Source organism: Neolamprologus brichardi, chromosome 5 (assembly GCF_056152115.1).
Source record: "Neolamprologus brichardi isolate AB-2024 chromosome 5, ASM5615211v1, whole genome shotgun sequence".
Lineage (NCBI taxonomy): Eukaryota > Metazoa > Chordata > Actinopteri > Cichliformes > Cichlidae > Neolamprologus > Neolamprologus brichardi.
The window spans coordinates 8,174,699-8,196,811 of record NC_142108.1 but is presented as its reverse complement, the minus strand read 5'-3'; the positions used below and the strand labels follow the sequence as shown (position 1 = coordinate 8,196,811).

General features: G+C 45.6%; 2 protein-coding genes across 5 annotated transcripts in view; one reads left to right on the top strand and one right to left on the bottom strand.

The window, feature by feature from the left end:
• The window catches only part of slc25a26 (solute carrier family 25 member 26), a 60,235-nt gene extending 55,543 nt beyond the window's left edge, over positions 1–4,692 (top strand). For all 3 annotated transcript variants that reach the window (XM_087840598.1, XM_006784608.3, XM_035905159.2), the window contains one exon: positions 2,610–4,692. In XM_087840598.1, the coding sequence (XP_087696724.1) occupies positions 2,610–2,706 (97 nt within the window). In that variant the 3' untranslated portion in view covers positions 2,707–4,692. The remainder of the gene's footprint in view (positions 1–2,609) is intronic.
• A 262-nt stretch (positions 4,693–4,954) lies between these two features.
• lrig1 (leucine-rich repeats and immunoglobulin-like domains 1) overlaps positions 4,955–22,113 on the bottom strand; it is a 34,946-nt gene continuing 17,787 nt past the window's right edge. The window contains exons 4-18 of one of the 2 annotated variants that reach the window (XM_006784609.3): positions 20,225–20,362; positions 19,858–20,001; positions 18,791–18,934; positions 18,207–18,350; positions 16,433–16,576; positions 14,226–14,306; positions 12,584–12,655; positions 12,330–12,401; positions 12,059–12,222; positions 11,398–11,754; positions 10,419–10,700; positions 8,713–9,147; positions 8,440–8,574; positions 7,970–8,254; positions 4,955–7,487 (exon numbers count right to left, since the gene is read on the bottom strand). In XM_006784609.3, coding sequence (XP_006784672.2) covers positions 7,291–7,487; positions 7,970–8,254; positions 8,440–8,574; positions 8,713–9,147; positions 10,419–10,700; positions 11,398–11,754; positions 12,059–12,222; positions 12,330–12,401; positions 12,584–12,655; positions 14,226–14,306; positions 16,433–16,576; positions 18,207–18,350; positions 18,791–18,934; positions 19,858–20,001; positions 20,225–20,362 — 2,794 coding nt within the window. In that variant the 3' untranslated portion in view covers positions 4,955–7,290. The remainder of the gene's footprint in view (positions 7,488–7,969; positions 8,255–8,439; positions 8,575–8,712; positions 9,148–10,418; positions 10,701–11,397; positions 11,755–12,058; positions 12,223–12,329; positions 12,402–12,583; positions 12,656–14,225; positions 14,307–16,432; positions 16,577–18,206; positions 18,351–18,790; positions 18,935–19,857; positions 20,002–20,224; positions 20,363–22,113) is intronic. The other variant, XM_006784610.3, reaches the window with a different exon arrangement.

The following is a 22,113-nucleotide window of genomic DNA, read 5'->3' as shown; positions in this document are numbered from 1 at the left end:
GGCGATTGGCCGACAATAGGGGGATGACGGCTCTCTGTGGATGGCCAGGCCGTGATGTCGAGGGGTCCCAGGGGGAATATTTGAGCTCTGGCTCTGCTCTGACGTCCACAGGTGGGCCTGATCCCAGACAGGAAATGTAACGCCAGCAGAGAGCTGAGACAAAACATGAGCACTGAGTTTAAAATTAGTTCATTCCTCGCAGCGCGGCTATCGGACCATCACATGATGGAGAAGGTTGAGTGGAATACACAGGGATCTGTGTTGTCGTTAGGCGCTCCACCTGCCCTCTGTTACTTCTGTCAGTGGGTTTTGATTAGCTTTGGATTGTATTTGATATCAGGGTGTAAGCAATGCACAGCACTCCCCCGGTGCAAGCCTGCGACTTTTGTTTCAGCAGATGGTGATAGATAGCCGTGCTGAGATGGAAAGAGCACGTCGAAGGGCAGGGCAACAGCCTCTGACTAATGTCCCGTGTTTATTTGCAGCAGTTCGGTTCATGCTTGGATAAACACACTTGTATAAGGTCTCTCACACTTCCAACTTCCTCTCGGTTTCACACACTTATCAAAGCCAGCCATGCAAAGCTAAGCCGTCTGTTGAGACCGGGCGACCTAGGCCGGTGCATTCTTAAAGGTGGAGTCGTGTGAATGGTTGGGATGTTTGGAAGATCCCTGGCATGCTTGGACACTTGTATAACTTTACAACGGACAACGTGAAAATATCATAAGTAGGAAGTCTGTCATGGCCTCTGATCTCAAATTTCTCAAAAGAGCTGCACTTAACTGTGTGTGTGTCCAGAAATAGAAGCTTCATGTAGGGCACTGAAAGGAAGATGACAGAGCTTACACAGAGACTGTTGTAGGAAGACCTCGTGTTCAGCGTCAAAGTTTATTCTTGATCTTCTGTTCCACTGGGCCGATGGTTAGGCACTGTAGAGCTTTGAGCTAAATGCTAACATCAATATAGCAAATGCACAGCGGAGCGCCGCAGTAGATGTGTCATTAATACAGCTTCTTTTTTCCTCTAATAGTGTGTAATAGCAAATCTTGGACTGGGTGGCTCTGCAGCAGAAGCTGGTGAAGGTCTGAAATGTGATATGGAAAATAATCTGCATACTTTACCTCTCAGTTGCTAGCTGGAAGTCCTGTTTTAATTTCTTCTCTATGAAAACCTGAAACCTTAAAAATGTGATGCCTAAGCACAAAACCGGCCTGGTCAGGTTGCCCAGAAGTTGTCAGCTCTTCAGAATTCTTTTCTTTCTCTTTTGATTTGTGCGTGTGTGTGATGTGTTTGCATTCAAGAAGCCTTTTTAAGGCTGATGAAAACCAAATTAAACTTTGCAATATTTCAAAAGTTTCTATGGAAATGAAAGTGGACAGGAACACAAGTGCCAACACACCCACACGGATGATGAATGGAGACAGACATGTTGCATGCGTCGACAGTTTTGTTTTGTTTTTTTCAAACACGTGCGCATGCGCACACACACACACACACAAGCGAGCACAAGCACACATCCACCAGCACAGCACACAATACTTCTCATCCATTACATCTGGCTTGGACCGGGCCTGAGCGTGGGGGCGTGTTGGCAGACAGAAGGCGTTGGTAGGCAAATGCACTGCGAGAAAGTCAGGCGGAGTGAAGCGGGGGGGAAATAAATGGAGAGACGGACACAAAAAGCCGGATGAACTGACAGGACCGAGTGAGCACGTGTCTCAGAAGTGCATGACGCAGCAAGAATAGGAGTCGGAGGAGAAATCCCCAAACAAGTGAGCCAGCTGAGGGGGACGTCGCTGAGCGGAGAGACAGAGAAATGGATGGATGGACAGCAGAGAGACATGTGCAGATGTCATCTGGCCATCAGTCACATAGAGAGAGAGTAGAGAGAGCGAGAAGGAGGTAGGTGGGGGGAGTGAGAGCTCCAGAGAGGACTTGGGTGGAGGCTTGAAGCCTAATCCCAAAAACAGCTGTGTGTAGCAGGAGGTGGGGGGGTATCTTAGGAGACTCTTATGGCCCATCACATCCTTTGACCACCACCAATGTTAGCAGCTCCTCGTTGAGCCTCGGTCACTGTAACATGGACCCCCAGCCTTTGCTGTTTGTGAAAGTGGCTCACTAACATGGCCTCATGTTTGAGGCGCTCTCATGGACCCCTCTGCACCCAAACACCGTGCAGAGCTGGACACGAGACGCTCCGGGCTCCTCCTTTCACAGCGCTTTTTCATGGCAGTCATTTAAGCTGCAGCACACTTTTATGAGAGCTGATCACACGTCTGAGTGTAAGAAAATCTACTCCTTCCTCTAACCACGCCCTTGAAATACGTTGAAGTGTGCTGCACGAAACACCAAGTGTTCTGTTTTTTAAAAAACATACTCTAGCTCACAAACAGGGTGTCACGAACAAGGCAATCTTACGTTGTTAGACAGTAAGCGAACATTAGTCGACTGACATTTTGCTCTTTATATTGAGGACTCCATTCCTCCTGCACAGAAGCGCTGTAGAAAGTCTTGTAGCGTCTCAAATGCATTACTGTACTGCAATTTTGACAAATGCTGCAAAGATATCTTTTTTAAGAAGCACATGTTTCTCTCTCCCCTTTCTCCAGTCTGTTTGCTGGCAGCATACCGAGGATGACCTTCATCAGCGTGGGCGGTTTCATCTTCCTCGGAGCCTATGAGAAGGTCCGCCGCACTTTGCTATAGCAGCACGACCTGTGACTGTCCTGAGTCCTGACCTGATGGAGAGAACCAGAACAGCAGGGAAATCGTCTCTGGAAATGGAGGATCCAGCATCCTGCTGAGTCCTTTGAAATGAGGCGGAGAGGAGACGCTCACGGGGATGACTGCATTACCCAGAGTGTCACATTCATACTTATTGATTAGGCACTCAAAACACCACAGAATTTTTTGAAATGAAGCAACACTGTATCACCTAGGACAACGCAGTCATTGTAGTCAGCAGTGACTGGGACCATTTATGTTTCACGTGTTTGTGAGAGAATGAGTTATGTGATTAAAAACGATGTCTTTGTATCTTTCGAGTGAGGTTTAGGGCTTTCTTTGACTCTCTGGAATTCTGCATAGTTTAATGATTATTTTAGTGTTTTCTCCTCTCTATTGGACTAAGCCACCTGCTTTAAAGGCCCACCAGAGAGACACAGCAGTATCTCACCATTGTTACAATCCTGCTGGAGCAAAGCTGACCTCATCCACATGCAAAAGCCTTTTCTTTGTCCTTTTTTTGTAGAATCCCAGAACAGTAGAAGCCTTTAATTAACAAAATCATGCACTTTGTCATCTCTGGCTCTTCAGATCTTTTATTTATGAATAGATCAGATTTTTGATTCGGCCACTGCTTAAGCATTTTGCTGTCTCTCTTATAGGTTTGTGTAAGGTTTTTTCTTTTTAACCTTTTGTTGACCTCCTTCACAAGTATCAGTGTCTCTTTGGAACTCAAATGAAGTTCGACTGAACAGCAACCAAACACTCCAGATCTGTTATCTGCTTATTTTGTAAAGAGAGAAAGAAGGAATGGGCTTCATGGGCTAGAAACCTGCTTATAAACCAGTTGACTTTTTGAGTTTCTGAAAACGGGGTAGTTTGCATAAAAAAATGGCTGCTTCTCTGAAAGTCTGCACTTGCTTAACATCTCCATGTTTTGATGTCAAGTGCTGCACATTAGCGGTGCTGAAAGGCAGTTATTTTCCTCTTATGGCAGTTGTATGTTGTGGGACGCTCTGATCAACTGCATTGTCCACGATGTACAAACATTCAAGTCAAACAGAATTAGAGTAAGTGATCGACCTGATTAGAAGTCATGAAACTGGTAAACATACTGATTTTAACTTTTTTAAAGATGTGTATCTTGGTGGCTATATACATCACTTGTGCTCTGATACACTCACTGAAGGGGTCAGCACACCAGATTTCACAAAGAAGCTTCATTTTCTGCTCTTTCATTTAAGCAGATGGTTTTGATTTTGTTTGCTGAGGTTGTGTGATATCAGCGGTCCAGTCCCACAGCTGAACCGATCTGCATGACTGGATCAAGCGGAGGTAAGGCCGTGCATTTTTACTCCGGCTTTGATCTTGTTTATTGGAGCAGCGGTTTCCAACTCCTGGACCACAGAAGTGTTGCGCGACCCGGCCACGAGGACGAGATATAAGAAAAGTTTGGAAATGAATGAGAGAATCTCTGAGTTTCATTTAAATTGTTGCGTGATGTGATTTCCAGTGTGGCCATTGTCAATTTTACAAGTATTCATGCACCCCCTCCCTGCTCCTCAGGCTTTTAAAAGAAGAGGACAACTTAATAAAAAATACTCCAATACATCTTATTGAAGGATTATTTCGCTGGCATATGGAAGAACAGTTAGGTATCAGTGTGTTTTCAGTGAATTAGCTCCTCTCATCTGTCAGCAGCCGGTCTGGAAGGTAAAACTGCACGAAGAGACAAATGTCCTCACAGGTGGGACTGTTTGTCATGCTGCTTGTCACTAGGCTGTAGCACAACAATGGTCTGAGTGTGATTGGTGGAGGCCGCGGCCAGGGGCACGTCAATCATCTGGTGACAAACGTCCATCTGGAATGCACATCCTGACCTTCAGTCAGACTCGACTCAATAGCAAATATTTTTAACAGCCCGCAGAAGGGGAAAAAAAGCCTGCTGTCTTTGCAGCTCCAAGGAGCCAAGAGACATTCCTGGTTGGAAGATTAGCTTTCTGTGTGTGTGTGTGTGTGTGTGTGTCTACTTGACTACTTTGAAGATCAAGGACTCTGGATTTCATGTCTTTGTGCATGCTCCATTTGAATTGATGGCTTCTCCATAACCGCTGTGACAGGAGAGCGGCGTTAAATGCTAACTCAGCTGTTTGTGATATTGTCGAAACATCCTCCCTATGTGTGTGTGCTTTTTTTTTTATGAGCAAGAAAACAGGCCCAACACTTGTAATAATAGCAAAATGGGATTTTTATTAGACACTTCAATGCCATGTTAGACACTTCACTGTTTTAACTTTGACATCGGGACAACGGTTTCAGACAGTCTGCATTAATAAATTACTCAGGATATGAACTGCACCCTCGCTCCTTCGAGTCCCTTTTACCTACTACACGGGGGTTGCTTTCCCAAAGTCCAAAAAACAAAGAAGAAGAAAAAAAAAAACAAAACAAGTTCTCTGATTGGTCTTGCTGGTAAAAATCACCTCAGTAAGTGCTGTCAGGTGTAACCAGAGGAGCATGTCCTCCAGCTTACCTTGATAAGGCCGCTGGTGTATTCATGTTGAATGGTACCAAAGTATTCAGGGACTGTGACAGTTCACCCCCTAAAGTTTGGTTAGAGCACTTTTCACAAGCCTCCCTAACTGTTCACAGGAGCGAGCTGCACCTTTATCCACCTCAGGCATGAATCGTTATTACTGAACTGCAGTGATTCAGGTGGAGTACTGGCCATCTTTTGCTCCCAAATGCACCACCCCGTACCCCAGCTTCCCCCCCGGATGTCGACCCATATTACAGCAGTAACTGAATGACACAACATCACAATGCATCTTTTGCTAATTTCATAGCGTTCAGGTTTTATTATTAAAAAGAAGAGAAAAAAAACCCAATTGGGCAGCCGGCCAATTAAACGTCCAAAAATTTCAGCTTCGGTTATGAATGTGGGCTGTAACTCATGACAGGTGTCACGCAGTTGCACTGAGAGATTATTACTGGCTTTTGCAGCTTCTAAGCAACAGCTGTTAGCTGTTAGCAGCCACATGTGGTTGCAGAATTGTACCAAAGTCACTTTCTGGGACAAATTAAAAAAAAAAAAAAAAAAAAAAAATCGAACTTAAAGAGGACCTATTATGCTTATTGCAGATCTCACTCTCTCTCTAGATACATCTATATATCTATATCTATATAATTTTGTAAAAATTATTATTATTATTGTTGTTATTATTATTGGCATTGACTTGAGCAGCTTTGCACGATTCACAGTTCAAAACAATTATTTAGGTTTGTACACTGGGCCTAAGTGCAGCCCCCTCAAATCATCCTCTGGCAAACAGTGTCTGAACAGCAGGTGGGTGAAAACCGAGCAGTCTGAAGCCTGAGCTTTGGGCTCACAGGGATTACTTCTACATGCACTGACCTCGTTATGTGAAAACTTTGGCTATGTTTAATATGAGCATCCAACACTGTAACAGTTTCCACGTACATCTGCATATGAAAAGGAAATACCAAAAAGCATAATAAGTCCTCTTTAAAACACGTGAAGCATTCATCCCAACCCGATCAGAGCAGCTTTGCAGTAAACGTGTAGTGTTGTGAAACAGGTGGAAGAGCCTTAAGGGTACAGTATGTACTGTTGACTTTAGTGCGTCAAGATATGCGGAACGTCTCCTCACAGAGAGGAGGCTCCTGCATTCCTGCCGGTGGATCGTGTACACACAGTCTGCATGTTTGTGAAGTGAAAAAAAGAAAAAAAAAAGTGCTTTAACTGATATCCCACCACTCGCACCAACATCTAACGTACCTAAATAATCAGCATCCGAGCTCTTCCTTCATACAAAAACGGTGGTGCGAGTTGTTTCCGTAAGGCCATAGCTGGCAAAAAAAAAAAAAAAAAAAGGTAAAACATTCAAGTGCGATCAAGTGTTTTGTTTGCGATAAAAAGTGTACCAGGATCTCTCACAGAAACAGTCTCTGGATATATGCTATTACAACTTGAGTTTTCTTTGATCATGCAATAAGGCACTGCAGCTGAATGTTGGTAAAAGCTGAAAAAAGGCTGTTTTTTTTCTTGTTGTAAGAAAAATAAAAATACCATCACTCCTTTCTTTGCCATGCACATATATTTAAACACTCTTTTTTGTAAAAGTTATATAATATATAAGAAAACTCTTATGTACAGTCAAAAAAAAGTCCAAAAGGCATATTTCTCTTTTTAGTCCCCCTGCACATACATATTGTACAAGATTCCCTACATTTACATGCTTCAAATGCAAGTCACATTTTTTCTTCTTTTTTTTTTCTCTTTTTTGCAGCTAAAATTTTTATTTTTATTTTTTTTAGCGGCCACCTCCCAAAGGAAGGTTTTTAACTATGTACAGCTGATACGCTCAGATGGGACGCCCCCCACACAAGCTCCGCCTTCAAACTCCGGATGCCCCTCCCCCCTCCTCTCCTCCGTCAGTTCAGATGCAGGAGGCTCGGGACCGTTTGCCTCGATATGAGGTAGCAGGTTATTTCCCAGTGCAAGAAAAAAAAAATTGTATATATCGGTCCACATTTTTGGGGCTGCTAGTCACTGGCTCTCCTTAGAGAGGCGCTCTCATTCTGAGAGGCTCTGAGGGCGTGTCCATTGGACAGCAGAGTCTGCCTGAGCTCAGGCTCGCAGTCCGTGTCGATGTGTCCGTGGCTCGTCACGCCGGCCAGCTTCACCGGCTTGTGGAAGGAGTCTTCCTGCGATGTCTTGGTCTGCCCCGCTTTGCTCACTGCTGAAACAGAGAAGGAACAGGCGGGGTCAGTGACGTGGCACGCACAAAGACAAATATGTGCTCGGCTTTGGGAGAAAGCGAGTCAGTGGAATGTGTGTGTAGAGCATTGTGGAGGTGAGAATTGGTATTCAAAGGCCAATACCACTGCTATATAACTAAAGGAGCTGAAGCCCAGAACAAGCCTGGGCGTGCATCATCAGGAGGGAGAAGTCACTCCTGGGTTTTTTTAAAGATACATATCCTGAGGGGCTCTGGGCATGTAACTATGATACAGTGTCAGATGCTGGTAGGAGACAATCCATCAAAGATCACATTCAAAGGCACTTGCAGAAAGAAGACTCCAGAATGGCTGATAGCTTCTCATGGCATCACCTGATAAAACTGTTATTCCAGCAGGGCAGTGTGGAGCTTTAAGAAGAGTAGTGGATTTATGGGATAAGGCTGGATAAGTACAGTTAAACTCACTACACTAATCACCGTACCTTTTCTATCGTGTTGGTTCAGTGTTGTATTATGGTTTTTTGGAAACACTGATCCTTCAGAGTTCTTTCGGATCCTGCTGGGGGTCCCATTGCAGAGTGGGGTTGTGTGTGACCCGGTGTCGTGCTGCTCCCCGGGGTAACAGTAAGAGTAGGGTGGTGGAATAAGCTGCTGTTGGTACTCCATGCCTGCAGCAGGACCAAACCCGTGTGCCAGGTAGTCGGGATCTTTGGAGTAGCTGTTGCCATTCTCCATACAATCTGTGCACAGCACTGCGCTGTCAAAACCTGCGGGAAGAAAACAAATAAATGATTTGGAGGCTGAAAGTCAACAACTGCATGTCAACATTGTGCTGAGAGCGTCTCCTGTGATTATTTTTGACACTGAGCAGGTCTTTACAGCAGCGCTCGTCTCATCATTACGTAACCGAGAGCGCAAACATTTGGAAGCAGAGAGCGAACTTTAGCGGTACCTGTGGTGTCTACAACGTGTCCGTTGGGCTGAGGGCCACCGCCGGTCTCCACACGGATGCACATGTCCTGCCGCTCGGACAGAGTCCCCTGGGAGGAGAGGTAGCTGGATACATCTGGGTGAACGATCGTCTCATCTGGGAGAGAGAAAAGAGGCAGACATCAGAGCCAGAACTGTGGGCTGCATGAAGTTTTAATGGTTTCTTCATTTTTAGGTTAAATGTGTTTTTAACTTACAAATTAAAAAAAACAACAAGAAGTCATTCTGAGCTCACCTGTGTTGGTCACGCTGCACTCCTCGCTCTTCTTCCTCGTCTGATAGATGATACACACCCACACCAGCGATGTCACCACAATACTCGTAACCACAGCGATGACGATGATCCCTATAGTAACGGTGCTCGGACCTGTCGGCGTGGCGCAAGCGTTCCTGCGCTCAGTCACCACCAGCTGGCTGTGGGCGCGCTCTGTGCCCAGAGTGTTGGACATGAGGCAGGTGTAGCGCCCGGCGTCCTTCAGCAAGGCGGAGCCGATGACAAGCAGCTGGTTTCCCGGCGTGAAGTGGTGTCTGTCGGAGGGGCGCAGCGGTTGGTCGTTGTGCAGCCAGGTGATGCGCGGGGGCGGGCTGCCGAGAGCTTTGCACTGCAGCGCCACCGTCTCCCCGACAGTAACGCTGCGGTCCTCAAGGTCCTGAGCCAGGTGGGGCGTTTCTGTGGAAAAGTGGGGTGATGAGTTTCCTCATAAAAAGAGCCCAATGATTTCTATAACTACAGTTCTGGTGGTTCTACAGTTTTCTTTAGCACTTTTCTGTTCACTGTATTGATGACAGACTACCGGATTGTGGTGATTCAGCTGGACAGCCTGAGCACAAACGGACATGTCCAGCCACTGAAAGCCCATCCGTCTTCTAAGAATGATATTTATTACTCAAATACAATGCTGATAAAGTCCGAAGTTTCCTGAAACTTAAAAGCTTTTTGATTGGAGCACAAACATTTCCTCTGAGGCAGGATCCTCTTCAGAGGACCCGTCTGTTTCCTTGCCAGCTTCACATTTCAGTGAATGAAGCACACTGGACTGAGCGATGGTGTGCGTGTTAAGGGTGGCCTCTCCTCTCAGAGTGAGCACTTCCCTTCACAGTGGGATGTACACAGATTAAGACATCTCACTTAACCCACTTCAGTTGTGTTCTCGTCTATCAATACTTTCGTCCTCCTTCTCCCTGTTTCTCTTTCTGCCCTCCCTCTTATTTTCTCTAAATCCCTCTTAACTACCTCCTCCCCCTACATATGCGCACTCACACTCCACCGCTGCAGTTCTTCTTTGGCTCCCATTTTTCTTCCCCCACCACTTTCTTTCAGTTAGGGGCCCCTTGACTACACACTACCCCTCCTTCTCCGTCACTTAAACTCAAACATTAGAAATTCAGAGAGGTTTTATGGTATCTTGTTTCAGTATTTTGTAGTGCTTTGTAGATTAAAACTTGACAACATGCAAATGTTATGCTAAAGCAGTATTTTAAATGTTTGCGGGCACTTACAGATTAATTTAAAAGGTCAATTAAAAATGAATAAGTAAAAACATATCCCATCTGTATACAACAGTGGGTTGTTTTGCTCAGTTCAAAGACAAAGGACAATGATGATCTATGTGCTGAGATGGTTATAAGAGAGAAGCTCTGTTCTGTTTAACAGTGTAAAACAGCCAATAAACTGGGAGCACTGAGGCCTGCAGTGAAGCAGCCATGACTGTCCCTCACAGAGAGTGTGTGTGTGTGTGTGTGGTGGTGTAAATGCCTAACAAACTCCCCTCTGTGATCCCCCTCGATCCCCTCCTTTGACCCCTAACTGTGACCTCTGACCCCTGACCTGCAGCAAGGCCACAGCTGGCGAGAAAGCAAAATATAAAGATTCTCATTCTGCTTCGGACTGACCAAACCCAGCTCTTTACAACTGCGCCGTGCTGAATTCACAGCTCTTACCCAGTACGGTGAGGGTGGCGTTAGCAGAGACGGTGCCAGCTGTGTTTTTGGCAGTGCAGCTGTACACGCCCATGTCCACCGGCTTGACGTCCGTGATGAAGAAGACGTCGTCGTCGGGCATGACGTGCATCCGGCGGTCGCGGGCGGCGGGGAAATCCGTGCCGCCGTCCTTCTGCCAGGCGATCTGAGGTGCCGGGTGACCCTCTGCAGCACACTCCAGCCTGGCGGTGTGGCCAGTTCGGATGGTGCTGTCCCTGGGAGTCTTGATGAAGGATGGAAGAACTACGGATGGAAAAATTCCTTCAGTATTAGCAGATCAAAACAATATGACCTTTATATATTGTAGGAAGGTTGACAATCCACTTCATAGTTTGAGTAATTTCCTCATTTACAAACATGTAGGCAGTCTACCCGAGCAGGATGTAGAACTGCAACAGCAGTTGTAAAGGATTACAGAGCTGCTCATTCATTTTCCCAGCTGCTGCTGACATTCAAATCAAGAAACTTTCAGTTAGAAAACCAGGAAACCTTTATTTATACATGAGTAAGTCAAAGCAACAACCAGGTAAATAACTGCCAAAATGCTAAATTCAGTTTGACAGGATCTGCTGTGAGCGAGCACTTGGCTACAGCAAGGGTTAAGAAGAAGCCTGAGGTCTGATGGAGGCTTTTTCACACTGATTTTCTGCAGTTGGACAGTATTTATTCAGAGTTTGGTTCTCTGCCAGAGTGCAGAATAGATCAAGCCTGTCAGCGATGACATGCAGCTAAATCAATTTGTTCCAAATATCAGCCTAGGAGAGAGGATGCTTAGAGAGAGTGAGAGAGAGGAAGGGGACTTTATTGTAGCGAAAGACGAACTCACTGTGGGCCCTATAATTTTGAAATTCAGTTGAATAATATAAACAGCTGAAACAATTCGTCTGTTTTAATAAATGAATAAAAGTGACCCAAAGAAGCTATTAACAACATAACATACCGTTGACGATGAGTCTGGCCTTGCTCGAGTAGGTGGAGCCAAAGTGGTTGGTGATGATGCACTGGTAACGACCCTCGTGGGCAAAAGTGACGCGGCGCAGGTGGAGAATCGTTGTGTACTCCATCACGCCTCCTCCTCCTGCGCCCGGCAGATCTGGTGTCGCGGCCTGGTGGTGAGCACGCACGTGGGCGTAGTTCTCCATCTCAGCGTTACGAAGGAGCTCCTGGTCCTTGCGCCAGGCAAAGGTCATGGGGGAGGAGCTGCTGCTGGCAGCTGTGCAGGTGAGACGAACGTCACTGCCGAGGACTGTCATTGTGGTTTCCGGCTGTACGGTGATCTGAGGCTTGGGGAGGTCGTCTAAAATAAGGCAGCGGGTGAAATAAAGTGTGTTTAAAAAGCGTGAGGATATTATCACAAGCGTTGCTCAGCAGGTGTCTGCTTCCTCTGCATAAATGAATGTAAAAAGGGAAAATAAAAACTGACATCATGTTGTTGGAGAGTTTATCGCAGGACTAAACAAAAACACCACCCAAATACATGCAAATGTGTCAATAACAGGACAGCGGAGCCCATGTATGTGGCCCATCTGTGCCTTGAACGCCTCCTACTCATCACAAAGCAATGACACAGCCATGTAACCAGAGAACACACACACACTCACCACACACAAAGCTGCTGGGCGGAACCTCAAAGACGCTCTTTCCCTTCAGACTTTCCGGGTGGGCGCAGGTGGCATTGATACCGACCTGCAAACCACGTGCCACCAACCAGTCGGGCAACCAGTGGAGCTGGCAGTCACACAGCAAGCTGTTGCTTTGAATGAGACTGCAGGAGAGGGAAAAGACAAGCATAAGTCACGTGCACTGTACCCTTTTCTGTATTTGTGAGTGTGTTGCTGCACTCAGAACCAGAAAGATCCGTGTTAAACTCACAGGCTTTTGAGGTTCCTCATCTTAGTGAAGGCATCGGGCTGAATGGAGCGAATAGCGTTCTCCCCCAAGTTCCTGTTGAAATATTAAATACTGTTTCATCAAGTGTGAACAGATTAGTGTTACCCACACCGATATCATTCTCTTTCACCAAGACGCTAGCAGCCTCCCCTTGCCAACTACTTTTACAAAACCCACACCCCCTTACACTCCACCCCCTCTTTCCCCTCTTCCGTTCTCTCTCCTGGGATACTCACAGGTGTTCCAGGGTATCCAAGCCAGAGAAGGCCTTCTTGGCCACGGATTTGATCTTGTTTCCAAACAGAGTCCTGCCGTTTCCAAACACGAGGGGTGTCAATAGATGAAGAAGGGGGGAGAGGAAGAGGGAGGAGGGAACATTTTGGGGAATGGGAGAACAAAACAGAGAGAGAACCACAATTAGCCAGTTTGAATCTGATAAGATTGACGGGGGGTGAGGTATTGGAAATCTGAACTGTGTGGAGATTAGCCAAGAGGAAGGGTAAAGGGGATTGAACAGGGTTGTGGAGGTGGGCGGGGGCACCTGGGCTCTGTGCTGCTCTTCAAAGACCACTTTTATCTTTATTAGAATCTAAAAGCACCCCTCCCCTGCGAACAGGACATACGTGTAATCATTTCAGTGTCTGTCAAGCCCAAAGTCTAGCTGCTCTGATTTGGGGTCTTAATCCCCTTCCTTCATCCCGCCACTGCCACCTCCTCATACCCGTTGTAGCCTTTGGATCGCAGGAAGAGGAGACACGGCTGGCTGGCTCACAAAGAAGAGCCCAGTGTTCAAACTCGTCCACATGTACACACAAACAAACGGCAGCCTTGTCACACAGATAACAGTATAATTTTTTGTTTTTGAAGGAATTCAATGAAGCTGTCACATGCACTTGTAACTGAATCAAATCCAAAAATCATCTTTTGAACTGTAAGATCCACTTCCATCCCATGTGGCGGCATTCCCACGCTGCTTTTTAAAAACAGTTTTAAAGTTTTAAAATGTAATGGACACTTTGATGTAAGATTCTTTCTCTTGTTTTTCCCATGGCTCGCTTTGCCAGCGTTGGGATGCATCAGGCAGCTTCCGACAACGCCGTGACAAAAGGGGGCAGGGTCAGAGGGCGGGGCTCGTGAGGCGTTTGATGTTTGATGACTGAATGTGGCCCTCAATTTCACCCTCTCTCAGCTCTTAACAACAGAGACTGGGAATGAGGGGATGAGAGGGAGTGCAGCTATGGAGGAGAAATAGCCCTTCGCCTATTGGGGAGCGAACCCCTGCCAGCTCAAAGAAAAGCCCTTTCTCTCCCCTCTTTCTCTCATTCTTTCTTTCAGCGGTGCTCACACTGGGAACCATCTTGGCTGGACATCATCTTTTCATCCTGTGGGTTGATGATTGCTGCTCATTGCCAGAAACTTCACGCCTCTGTAATTTCTAAGCTTACTAACTTTTGATATTGAACTTTATACAAGGCGTTTGAAAGCACTGACAAGTAATTAAAAACATGACTCATTTTTCCAGCCATTATCAGCAAAGAGAACCCAGTTTGCCCATAAAGCTTACAATCAAATCACAAGATGAACGCTAGAATGAACTGAAGAGAAAGTGGCCTCTATAGGATGAGGAGAAAAAAAAACTAATAAACTAAATAAAGAGGGGACCTTTAAATTGTTGCTCAGTGTGAGCATGTTTTTTTCAAAGTAAAGCGTGGGATCGTGATAGTGTCTCAAAGTTCTAAACAAACTTAAACTGGAGTGGCTTTGGGATGCAAGAAAAGGAGGCGGCTCCCTTCGCTTTCTCTAGTTTTGTTTTCTGAAGAGAGCAGAGAGACAGTGGCAGGCCAGGGCTGAGGGATGAAAAGGAGGGGAGACACTCACAGCTTGATGAGGCTGTCCAATCCAGAGAAGGCCCCGTTGGTGTCCTCTATTGTGCCTGAGATGTCGTTATGGTCCAGCTCCCTGTGGAGAATGAGAGAAAAGAGGAGGATAAGAACGGCGGAAGGCGGTTGAGGAGAGGAACAGGGATTGGGCCTGCCAGCGCTGAAGCGTTTCACAGCCCTGGCAGAAGCTGCTCTTGGAAGTCACGGGTTACCCCCTTCGCCCCCGCTGCACCTGGCTTAAAGAGCCCCTCTCCCGCTCTGCTCTGCCAACCAAGCGCATTCTTTCCTTAGAGGGGTGGAGAAGGAGTGTGCGTGTGAATACGCGTGCATGTGCGCTGGTGTGTTGAGGCAAACCCCAGCGCAGGGAAACATGTATAATTCATGATGGCATAGAGGGACTGGCAAGAACACAATGCCAGAAGCCAGACAGTTCGGACTGCAAGTCCGATGCTGGCAGGTACGGTGCAGCCAAGAGTGCCGGCGGGGTTAGCAGCCAAGCTTAGTCATGGCCAGACAAAGACAGAAGAGATTTGAGTGAACGAAAGTTGGGGGTTTCCGAACACTTGCTGAATGCTTCTGCTTGAGAGCTACCTCTTTCAGTGAAGTCATAGCTGCAGAGGGGCCACCGCTCCGCCCTGCTGCATGCTGATCAAAAAGAACAAGCGGCAGAGTCTGAGAACTTCTCCAAGCCATTAAAAAGAAAAAAAAAGGAAAAAAAGACTTTCCTCAAACTTGAGAAAGGGCCTTCGGGGTTAATGGTCAGCCCCACCCCTCCGCCCCCACCACAATAGCCACCTCCACTCCTCCTCCCATTTGCTTTCCAAGCATCTCTTATCCCCTTTTGGTTCTTTTCACTTTGCGCTGACGACTGTGTCTGTTTGACTGGACTGGAGCTGCCAATTTCCTACTCTTTCTGGCTGGGTGGATGTTAAAGGCTATTGCCTTGTTAAAGCAAGGGCAGCGGCGGGGGCTGCAGAGTAGAGGAGCGAGCGAGAGAGAGTAAGGGAGAGATGGGGGCACGGAGAGGGGGGCCCCGATGAGCCAACGACCCCCGTGGCCGAATTAGAGGGCAGGCTGGCCCCATGCCAGAGCTTTCACACCCCGTTTCAGGCTCCAGCCCCATGCCAGCGCAACCAGCCACTCCGGCCCAATTAAAGCTCCCCCGGCTCCTTTTCAGGGCCCAGCCTATGCACGTCCTCCCCACTGCTGATTAGATTAGGCCTGCCTCAAAGACACCGAGCAGAAGGAGTACAAGAGAGGAGGAAAAAATTCCAAAATTAAGACAGAGATTATATGTATTGTGGGATATCGTTAGGAGATGACAGAACACACTTAGAATAACAGAGGGGAAGAAATGGGCATTAAGAGGGCTTTGAAAGTGTGCAGCCAAATGAAACAAAGCGGTTAATTAAAGACAAGAAAGAAAAACATGAGAAGGGCTGAGATATGGCAGTGAAAGCTCCCTGTTCCACCCACTGTAGCTAGTTATCTGGCATCCAGCGTGCCAGCAGAGGGAGAAGCCTTATGTGCCTTGGCTTCTGACCCTGCTGTCAGAGAGCCTTTCTAGCAAGCTCTGGTATTACTCTCCTCTCTGGCTCTCTTGTGAACAGCTCAGCCAAGAAGACCTTGGTTAGGGACCAAGACCCCCAAGTCTTTCTGCTGGATTTATCCACCGGCTTTCTCCCTGTGGTTCAGCCCTTTTCTTTCTTTGGGCTTTTTGTGCACATGGTGGATCAGGGAAAGGAAAAAAAAAATCCTCTGTCTTCATTCATGGCTTCAAAAAAGCCAGGAAGGATCTCAAGGGAGCCGAATGACACAGAACCCTTTTAAATCCAAGATTGCTGGGTGTTTGGAGACAAAACAAACGCCCCAGACAAAACTGAAGAAACAAAGTGAAAAAAGGCACTAAAAAGTAAGAAGTTGCTACAGAAACCATGACAATAGACACCTTGTAAAAGACATGAATACAAATGACAGTAAACACTCACTGAAAGCCAACAGCTCCCTCTTTCCTATGTCAAACGAAGGGACTTCATGAGACTAACTATCAAATGTCACCCAGGCAAAAACCAAAATTAAGCATCTCAATTTTCACTGCTCCCAAGTGGCACGTCTTAACCTTATGGTCAGCAGGGGCATAATGAGTGAGTTAGGGGTCTGTTTGGGGCTTGGTAATGGTGGTTGGGGGTGGGCCGGTGTACTTACAGGATGCGTAAAGCCTTGAGGCCTCTGAAGGCTCCCTCGTTGATGTGGCTGATAGAGTTGTGGCCCAGCCGGAGGGTGTGGAGATCCCCGAGCACTGCCAGACTCCCTTCATCCAGACGAGTTAAGTTGTTGTAAGACAAATTCCTGGAGAGAGAAAGAAATAGAGACAGAAGAAGAGAGGAGACACAGAGAGAAAGTGAGGGAAAAAAACCAGAACAGACAGAGAGAAATATTCTGTGTGAGGTCTGGAAGGTTGGCAGACCACTGAGACCGCTCGCGACATCATTATACTTCAGTTTCAAAGCCCATTCGATGACCATTTGCCAGTTTATGATGCGTTTTTCCATTGTACACCGCATGATGTTAACGGAGAATGGATTTAGCAGAAGTCGGAGCTTAAATGAGCTTCGCATCGTCTGACAGGAAAGAAAAGAAATTCTGGGTTGGGACTCAGCATGTCTACAACCTCCGTTTATAAGACTACTTAAGCGTGTGGTAAACCCCAGGGGAATAAACTGCTACTCGTGTCCTGGAACCCTCAAAATGTTACTCATATTCACATCCAGCCTCTAAATCGTTTCTTTTTTATTAAAAGGCCTGAGGAACATACTAATGGGGTGTCGACACTGCGTGGGTTTCCAAGGGATTTCCCCTGTTTTAGGAATTCAGAGAGATGGTTTACTTGCAATCTTAAAAAGAAAAGAAAAAAAAGAAAAGAAATGAAACTACAGCTTAGAAACTTCTAAGAATGTTTCTTCTTTTCGTGGTTTTTATGGCAAATCCTGATTACCACTGATAATAAATCTTATAATGGTATCTTTCAAACAATGCTCAAAGGCAGTATTGTGCATTTTATTGCCCTCTCTGTCTGTCTCAGGTTTGCTTGACTAGTCATGTGTGCAGAGATTCTCCCTGATGACCAGTTCAGCCCGGCGAATCGGGAATGCAATAACAAGGCTTCTCATAAAGACGAGTCACTCACTTCTATCAGCCGTGAGGGTCATCAAAACGCAGATAATAAAATCATATAACTGGTGGAAAGGTGCGGTGCTGGGAGAAACGTGTGCTGGGAGCGTACAGGAAGCGGCGCTGAGATACGCAGAGCAAACTAGCGCGATCACCATCTACCACTTTATCCATTCTGACTGTTACACATAGACAAACATAGGCGCCACAGATAGCCCCGGCTACCTCGTAGTTAGCAACGCCTCAGCTGAGCGAAGCACTTTAAAGCGGCATTACGACAGTCGTGTCAACAGTGCAGGAAAGACTCTCAGATAATAACTCGGCAGACAAAGGAGGTGAAGGTGATCCTTCAGTGTAATTACCACAACATCCAGCGGAGGATTTACACGCCGGTTTGCTGCAGGTGACACACGGAGCACAAAAACTCATGTCGAAGCGCTCGAGTGCTGTTGAGCCCAGCTCGAATTATGGGATAAACAGGCTTAATCCTGAGAATAGTGTAAGCGTACTGAGTGTTAAAACAAAATGTCGTTTAACCCTGAAAGGGAGATGCTGATGATGATATGGGTGGCAGGTCAAAAGAGTTGGGTTCTCGAGGCTTTAAGAATCCACATTTAGTGTTAGTGGAAACTTAAAGAGCTAACATTTAAACCTTTATTTTAAAAAATGCAAACTGCACTGATATATACGCTTTTTGTCGTTACCAAGCTGGGTTTTTCAGATATTTAACCACTCTCCGGTGAAACGTTTTAGCGGTACATCTGGCAAGAGAGTTTGCGTTCGGACTAATTTGAATGCTGGTACTTACAGCTCCCTTAGCTTCTGGCAGAACTTCCACCCATCAGGATTGATGCGTGCTATGGAGTTGTTACTGAGGAACAGCTGCTGCAGGGAAGTCAGTCCGTAAAGCGAGCCACTGTTCACCTCCGTCAGGCTGTTGTAGTCCAGGTGCCTGCATGACACAGAGATACTGCAGTGAGAATCTGTTGATCTCACAACATTTCACCACATTACTGTGACATAAATTACAATGCAATTTGTGAGCATTACTCTGTTATTTTGCGTGTAATTTAAGTAATTATGTAAAAGTTCTGGGTGGAGGGGGAAAAAGTGTAATTGTGAGAAAGTTCCAGTAAGGGTACAAAAAGATCTTTTTTAGTCAGTGAGTATTCCTGTAATGGCAGTAAATGAGTGCAAATAGGATTAGCCAATCAGATAGTGCTCGCTTCAAACTAACTGCAGCACCCAAATTAGATTTTTTTTTTTTCCAACTATTCGGATTTGTCCTCTGCTGCGCAGGAGAACTTGTGAAAGTAAAACAAAACCAGTCGGATAATAGTTTTAAATAAATGATTCTCTTTGGTATTATTAAAGGTGATGTTTAGTACGTACAGGACTTTCATCTTAGCCAGGTCAAAGAAGGCTCCGTCAGTCAGTTTGCTGATGCTGTTCCTTTGTAGTTTGAGCACCTCCAGGCTGGATAAACCCTGGAAGGTTAGACCCTCCACTTGGCGTATACGGTTCCTGTTCAGCTCACTGAAAGGTGGTAGGACAAAACAGATGACTGTAAACAGAAGACCATTTTAAAGAGAAGCAGCAGAAAAAACATCTTCCCTTTGTTTTGCCCTTATTCAGCAAAGGCATTTATCAAGCATTGGTGGTGGTATGGGGCCAGGGTTGTACACTACATGTGTTATTACCCCTTGAATTAAGACAGAGTGAGATGATTAAAAACTTTACTCATTTTCTCTTTGTATAAAAAGCCTGAGGTGCCTGTGGATGTAACAATGAATCTGTACAGCCGCTGTGTGTGTGTGTGTAGGCTGTAAAAGCCTTCAGCTTTTTCAAAGATAAACATTCACAAAGCTTCTTTTGTGTCTCATGTGCATCACCTCTAGCATGTGGTGATACAGTGTCACTGGGGCCCCATGTCCAACAAAAGACACCTGGGGAAACTACTGGAGCCACAATGGAGAGAGACTCCCATTACGCGAGTCCCTTTGCTCTCCAGAATGGAGGCGTTGAGCTACAAATGGGTCTACCTCACCGTTATGCTAGAGGGAAGTTTGACGAAGATAAAGGAGCATGGTGTGGGGACTAAACTAACCACTTTGGGGGATATGGAAGAAGGCAATAAATCACCAATAATATGGCTCTGGTGTTTACCTAGTCAGGTCTTATCCATCCCTAGTGGTATAGCTCACACTAACAGCACTCTAAATGTTAAACACACACACAGCTCAATCAGCAGACACTAGAAGCTCCTTCTCAGGGAAAAGGCTCATCTCTGTGTAGTTTCCAAACACTACAATTGGGAAACGCGCTCGGTTTTCAGCCTAAATATGATATGACAACAGCGTAATGTTTTTGCAGGGTGAACTGTTTTGACAGATCAAAGCTCAAGCTTGTCAGCACACTAGCCTACATTGTTAAAACTGATCAAATCCAGTGGCACTCACAGCTGGGTGAGCCTCGGGAGCTGGAAGGCTTTCACGGGGATCTGGCTGATGCGGTTTCGGCTCAGTCTTAGAACCTGTAGGGTTTCGCCCAAATGGTCCAGAGCTCCGAGCTCCAACACACTGATCTTGTTGTTACTGAGGTACCTGAACAAAGGGAAGCCACAGTGAGGTTTGCTAGAAATCTTATATTTGGAAAACATGTTATTTTGCATGTGCATGTCCATTAACATCACTTAATATTAGTTACAGAACTAAAGTTTCCTCATATAATAAATAACATATTTATCTTTAATAATTTATTTAATTTTGCTTTAATTAAATAGCTGGTGCATTACGTGCCACAGGAGTCCTCCGAGATGCTACTTACAGATCTCGGATATGGAGGCCTGCAGGGAAGCATTGTCCTCGCAGCTCAGTAATGTCGTTATTGCTCAGGTCCAGGGTTTCCACAGAAAGCAGCTCCCCAGTCCGCCTGCCATCAATACTGCGAATCTTATTATGATGTCTGAAAAATAAAGAACACAAACAGAAGACATAAGGTGTGGTCCTCACTGTTACCTAAACTTTGTGTACTCTTCCCATCAGGGAAGCCACTCCAATCCCACTGGCTTCTGTAAGCCCATTCAGGAAGAGAGAGTGAGAGAATGAGAACACACAGAACAAAGTGGTTTTCATCCACCACAAAATGTAGTACTTTAAGTGCTTCCAAACAGAGGCTGGTCTTCTTTAAACAACTCCCAAGGACAAAAAAAAAAAAAAACAGCCACAAAATCTGTCAGATGGATGGGGCCTCAGTGATGAACCAGAGCCACTCGAAGGAAGATCTTGGTGTGTTGTGAAATGGGGAGAAGAGTTACTTTAAAGGTCCTAATGAACCCAGGGAGTTTTCACACAAGGAAATCTCGATCTCCGCCGAGCTTTGTCAGTGGGTGCTAGCCTGGTTCAGCCAGAAGCCTGAGAGGAGACTGAATTTCCTCTCAGGCTGTCCTGTTTAGAGCTCTTGTTCAGAAATGAGGGTGACTCTCTTGATCCTATTCTGACCTCCTCCACATCTGTGCTCTTTATTTTGTGGAGTAGACGCATTCCATACAGAAAGGTTGAGAAAGACAGTGATATAATAAAGAGTGAGATAGACTGATGGAGTGTGATATTTGACATTTATCCGTGTTGCAACCAAAGTGGTGTGTGTGTGTGTCTGGAGACTGAAGGCCTGTGTAATCTGAGTGTACATGAAAGCTTTTGCTGGATGACACGTTTGACACATGACTAGGTGCTAACTAGGGTCAGGGGATCCATTTAGTACCACATCCATTGCCCAACAATTAAATTTTGTTTTTACAAAACTAAAACAAAACATTTAAAAAGATAGGAAACACGACAGAGTAACACAAAAAGGCAGAGCAATAAGCAAACTGCCACTTCATCATCTGACATGTACCACTCAAGGGAAATCTTTACTACATGACGGAGGCTTTTTTTTTTTTTAGCTTTCACAAGCAATGTGTTTGACATCACCATGTAAGGCAAAACCATTTGATGCTTCTAACTAGTTAATCACAACTTCCCAAGAGCCTTTTTCCAGCAAATGACACCAACTTCTTTTTTCTCTTGAATTTAAAGAAAGCTATCTGGAGGGCCACAAAACTACAGTTCCTCTTATGGCTCCAAAAGTAGTCCTGCTGCGTCATCATGTTAATCGCTGAATGTCTATCATGAAATTAATATAGCTGGAAGCTAATTCCCCTCCTTCATTTTTTATTACTCACTCAGGTACTGTCTGTAAAGCTGCATCTCTCCTAATTCCAGTCACAGTACTGGATTTTGGTGCTTTTTGGAGCATCTTAATGTAATTCTCTGGTAGACGATGTAACCTGTTGTAAGGTACAGGGTTCATACGCCTTTTTCAGGGTCAAATTCAAGCACCCGTACGAACCCTGAAGGTACAGCGATAGGCAGCACGGATATAGGTCTGAAAAATGAAGCCAATCGTCTGATCGGGGAGGGGGCAAGACTTTCCCGATAAGTTGTTAGGCTAAGTCACTCATTCCAGGAAATAATGAATGAAAATAAGTATTAAATATTAAATATTAACAGTTTTTCAGAAAGGAGCACATCTTATGTATGGTTTCAAAACAGCAAACTAGCAATGAAAAACAACAACAACAACAACAAAACCCCACTCATCTTAAGGCTTCACACTAGCTGACAGTAGCTGATAGCTTAGCATTGCACCTTCTGGTCTAAAATAGGGTTCTT